Raw genomic sequence first — 5421 nt, 5'->3', positions numbered from 1 at the left:
CTAGCTTATTTGTTAAAGCTCAAGGCTCAAAGGTCAAAATACTAGTCCGATTTGAAATGAAAGAGCTTGGAGAAGTAAAGCATTTCTTTGGACTAGCGTGGAACACTTAGAAAAAGGATTGTTCCTCGAATAATAGAAGTATGTAAAGGATATGCTACAGAAGTATGGTATGAGTGATTGCAAGCTAATATCTAGACTGATGGAGGTTAACAAAAAGTTCTGCATACATGAAGACAACGATCTTGCAGACTCAATGATGTATCGCCAGTTGGTAAGTAGTTTAATCTACCTTACCTTAACAAGAACTGGTATCTCATAGTCGGAGTTGTAAGTTGTTACATGTAGCATCCGAAGAAGACTCATCTTGAAACAGTTCGAAGAATTCTAAGATATCTAAGAGGAACAAGTGAATATGACATTTTTTTTATAAGAAAGGGAAGGACTATAAGTTCGAAGGATTCTGTTATGTTGATTATGCAAGAGATCATGATACACGACGATCAACTACTATTACTCGTTCAAAGTTGGTTGTGGAGCAATTTCTTGGTATAGCAAGAGGTAAGCAGTAGTTGCATTATCTATCACAGAAGTAGAGTATAGAGCAGCGACCATGGCAGTACAAGAGAATATGTGGATAAAGCAACTAATGAAGGATTTCCACCAAGAAGTTAATCATGCAGTGACTTTATACTGCGACAACCAATATGCAGTTCGCTTAGCTGAGAATCCAATATTCCATGTAAAGACTAAGCATGTGGAGGTACATTACCACTTCATTAGAGAAAAGGTACTTCAATAGGAAATTGAGATGAAGCCAATAAAGATAGAAGATCAAATTGCAGATATATTCACAAAAGGGCTACCAACAAATAAACATGCAAAGTTTCGACAGCAGCTCGAGATGATTGAATGACCCATAATAGTTAGTGTTGAGAGGGAGTGTTAAAATATATAACAACACTAACTAGTCTAGAAGATTCTTGAAGTATCTACCATATGACATAAAAATGTAAAATAGATTTTTCTAGAACTATGGTGTAGTATGAATAAACATCTCAAAAGAAAAAAAAATTAGAAATATTCTAGAACAACCTTAGGTTTAAAGAATTCGATAATTCCTTTAGATAAGAATAAACCAAGAAATATCAAGATATTTAGAATCCAAGAATAATCTAGAGAGATCCTTTTTGCTTAGGTTCCAAAGATCTCATGCCTATAAATTCCAGAGATCTAGCTCCATTTGTAAGCCAAGTAAGCAAAGAGCGGAAGAAATAAAAGCAAGAAAGTTAGAGAGAAACTTTGAGTAAAAAGTGAGTAAATGTGTCTTAAGAGAGTGAAAGAATATTCTCTCCAAAAGTATCCATTTTTGTAAGTTTTTAATAAAAGTTAAAATCTAAAATATTTAAAAAAATGGTGGAATGTATCTTCTCTTTGTTTACAAGATATGATACTTAAGGTACTAATACATAATTGTATAATACAATACACTAGGAAAAAAGTTTTTTTTTTAAAAAAAACTAAATAATAAATCCATAAAGAACATCATGTTAAACAAATCGGAAACCAAAACATATAAACCCTAAACTCGGACTAGAATAGTCAACATCTAACATCAACTATTATAACCACAAATTATAATAATAAAAAGTATTATAGCCAACTATGTACCCCAAAGAAAATGCACCATGTTGATTCATCCCAAAGCTTGAAGAGTAATATTAGCCATCATTTTAACCAGAGGAAGAGGACACTTAGTAAGAATATCAACCTTAGACATAAGAGAGGCATGTCCATAGAGTGATAAGCTCAACATAACCAACTCCCAAAGAGACAACCTAGAAGACAAAAACCCCTCCCAATAAAATGGTTCCAAATCAAAAAATGCATCAAAAAACCTCCTCATCCCATCCAAATCAAGCCTCACCAAAGTTTCCATCCCAAAGCAATAAAACTCCCTCACACTTCTCTTCTCCATTGGCCACACCCCTTCCCACACCCTCCCCTGCAATGCCCTCCCTCTGATCATCCTCCCGCCGCCACCGAGTCCCTCGGCCGCCATTCTCGCAACCCTCGGTGCTGCCGCCATTCCTCCAACCACCGCATACCCAGTCGCTGGATTCACCATCCCCGCCACCCCGCCTGCCGCCACCGCTGCCTGAGGCATCTCTGGTAGAGGCCCCCCCATCGGAATCACACACTTCTCCTCTTCTAAAATTCTCTTCACCTTTATCCCCAAGTGCCGCAGCCTGGCTGCCATCCGCCTCTTCACCTCCGTGTACGGAAGCGCCGGGCGACCGACAAGGGAAGTCTCTTCCATAAAGATTAGATTGGAATCAAATGGCATTGCGTAAAGGAATGTTGGGGATTTTTTGTTGTCTTGTCTCAAGTATGGCTCGTTCCCCAAATGGGTGTCTCTCCAATCCATTAGAACCATTTTGTTTAGATCGAATGGGTGGCGTTCGACTTCTGCTAAAATTCCATGGGCTATTTGAAAGCCACAGTTTCTTGGCTTTGATTTTGAGTACTCTGTGAATTTGCTTGCGAACCCACTTGCGTCGATCACTAAATTTGCTTTTATTTCAGTTCCGTCGTTGCAAGATACTGAAGATTCGAATTCTTGGTGCTTAATTTCCCAGACTTTGGCCTTGTGGAACTTTACCCCTTTTCTTACACATTCCTCCATTAATTTCATCTTAAGTTTCTTCCTGCTCACCTTTATTGAAAACATTGGAACAAAAAGTTTATATAGAAGGCTGAATTATCAAATATACCCATAGTTTTAATTATTAACTTTTAAAACTTTCATTTTTCATATTCCAATTTATTTCACAACAATATTGTAACTTTTGCTATTAATGTTATAGACAAAAAGTATACATCTAGACATATACATGAAAAAGATTAAAAAAAAAAAAAAAAACATAGTAATATGGCACTTATTTAGCTATGACTATTGTTGTTTTCATTCACGCATCTAATTCTTTCCTTCATGATTTTTTTTCTTTTTTTTGTCAATTCTAATCTTCATATATTTTTTTATTTTTTATTTTTTTATTTTTATGTTAAAGCAAAACAGAAATATACTATAACTTTTTTGGCGGGCAAAATCCATTAAGAAGGATAAAAAACAATTTTGGTCTATATAACTTTCATAAAAGTAACAATTTAGTCTATAAATTTTAGTTTTTAATGATTTAGTCATTGTACTTTTCAATTTGTAACAATTGAGTCCCCAAACTTTAATAAGTATTGATGTAGTTTCTATACTTTATAATTTGTAATAATTTAGTCCATGTTGTGAAAATTTTCATCAAAACTAAGTGTCAAGTTTTATTATGTGAAAATTTAGCTTTATAGTTTACAAATAGATTCGATTCCTAATTAGTTTACCAATCTACACATGCAAAAAATTTCATTAAATCATAATAATATTTTTCATGATAGGGACGGAATCTTTACAAATTGTAAAGTATATGGACTAAATCGTTATTTACAAATTGTTACAAATTTATAATTATAAAGAATAAATTGTTAGCATTAAAAATTAGGGACTAAATTATTACCTTCATCAAAAACTATTTTCAAATAAAGGAAAATGAGTAACTTATTTACAAATATAAAATAATTTCACTATATATAAGTGATAGATCGTGATGATAAACATCTGTTAGTGTCATTGGTAGATGTCTATCGCAGTCTATCACTATACAGTGATATTTTGCTATACTTCAAAATGTTTTCAACAATTTTATCATTTAAAATAATTATCCTTAATGACAAGCACAAAAAATATTTTCCGACTTAAATTTTTTTTTTTTAAAAATAATACTAAAAAAGCAGAGGTACAATCGAAAACCTACAATCGTGAATGGGTGATTGGTTTAAGAACAAAGAAGATGATTGGGGTTAAGTGGTATAAGCACCTGAGCGTAGGGGCGGTCCAAATACTTGACTTTCCGATCACTTAAATACACCGTAGCCATGGGCCAAGTCTTGTGGAAGCAATCTTGGAACCCCAAAGCTTCAAACTCATCCACCCAAACGCCGTAGTTATTTGGCCAAGGAGAAAGCGGGGAAGGATCCATGCAACATACCTTGATTCCGAAGCCACCGAGCTGCTCGGCGAGGCGGAGGCCAGCGGGGCCAGCGCCGATGACCACCACGTCGAAGCGGGAACGATCGGAATAGGGATGAAACAAGGGGAGATCAAGCTTGAGGGGCTCGGGTTTGGACTCGGGTTTAAGGTCAAGAAAGTTGCCAAATTTGCCAAAGGAGCAGTGGATTTGGAAGTGGTTTGTAGATGGTGAGTGAATTGGAGAAGAGGGGAGTTGGGGGAGAGAGAATGGTGAGAGAAGGGCTTGGGAATTGGCCATTGAAGTAATGGAAGTTTGGGGAAGTTTTTCAAGTGTAATAAAATGGGGGAAATGTGTATGCTCTAAAGGGGAATCTAGAATCGCCACCATTGAAAACATTCCTTTTTATGTGTTTGTTGTGTTGGGATGATAGTTGGTTTGATTTTGAAGCTATTAATCAAGAACCAAACCAAACTAATGTTTTAAAAAAATCCAAATCAATAATGTCTAATAAAGAACAAAAACAATAGATTGATTTTTATTTGATTCGGTTTACTATCGGATTGGTCATTGATTTTTGGTATTCTCCTTTCTTCTTCCAAATTTTTATTTTATTTCTACTTTTGTTTTGAATGGATTCTTTTTGCTAATTTTAAATTGGAAAGTGGTCTATTTCTTTTTGTATAGGTTGAAATTTGACATTTTTGTTTTTTTTTTTTCAAAGCACCTTTTAAAATAAAAAACATATAAGCATCATAATTATTGGTCCATTTTTCATAACAATAAATATATATGCACCATAATAATTAAAATACTAAAAAATAGTTAATGTTAGAGTTTACTTTTAAGAATATATATATATATATATCTTCGGTTTTGTTTGGTTTTCTCTAAGTATGAATTTAATTTTATACCTAAAAACCAAATCAAATCGAACTATTGGATCAATTTGAATTAATTTAGTTTTTGGGTTTTTTAATTTTTTTGTTGCATCCATATTATATATGTGTGTGCATAAATTTAAATACGACAAAATGACTTGTGAGGCATTATAAAAAAAAGGTCGGTTGTAAAAGATTTTAGTCAACTTTAAATTACATTTTTAGATTTGGTTGGACAACTTATAGTATAATCGAATAAATTAAGGCATGCATATATCTACAATAGCATCTCGTCCTATACGTTGGCTGAACCACACAACATCTTTTTTTATATATCCTTTGTAATATGGATTTAATTTCAAATTTTGTATTGGATTTTGCTTTATTTATTTATTTTTGAGTTAAAATGTAATTTTGGTGGTGGTGCATGCATTTTTAGATTCTATTTCATTTTAGGTTACGTATTT

General features: G+C 33.6%; 1 protein-coding gene across 1 annotated transcript; it reads right to left on the bottom strand.

Moving 5' to 3' along the window:
• Positions 1–1692: 1692 nt before the first annotated feature.
• LOC120090222 (capsanthin/capsorubin synthase, chromoplastic-like) lies at positions 1693–4508 on the bottom strand. The gene is made up of 2 exons (XM_039047772.2): positions 3924–4508; positions 1693–2713 (listed from the first exon to the last, which is right to left on the bottom strand). Exons 1-2 carry the CDS (start codon positions 4470–4472, stop codon positions 1694–1696), a joined length of 1569 nt encoding a protein of 522 aa, XP_038903700.2. The 5' UTR covers positions 4473–4508; the 3' UTR covers position 1693.
• Between the last annotated feature and the right edge of the window lie 913 nt (positions 4509–5421).

This window comes from Benincasa hispida, chromosome 11 (assembly GCF_027475165.1).
Source record: "Benincasa hispida cultivar pf3 chromosome 11, pf3_genome.v1.1, whole genome shotgun sequence".
Classification (NCBI taxonomy): domain Eukaryota; kingdom Viridiplantae; phylum Streptophyta; class Magnoliopsida; order Cucurbitales; family Cucurbitaceae; genus Benincasa; species Benincasa hispida.
The sequence above is the reverse complement of the archived record's forward strand: the minus strand, read 5'-3'. Positions and strand labels throughout refer to the sequence as shown.

What these genes read in the sequence shown, in the direction of transcription:
- LOC120090222 (XM_039047772.2), bottom strand. Translation starts at nt 4,472, where the DNA reads ATGTTTTCAATGGTGGCGATTCTAGATTCCCCTTTAGAGCATACACAT. An exon ending in TGGACCGCCCCTACGCTCAG is followed by an intron (nt 2,714 to 3,923) that starts GTGCTTATACCA and finishes TTTTCAATAAAG; the next exon opens with GTGAGCAGGAAGAAACTTAA.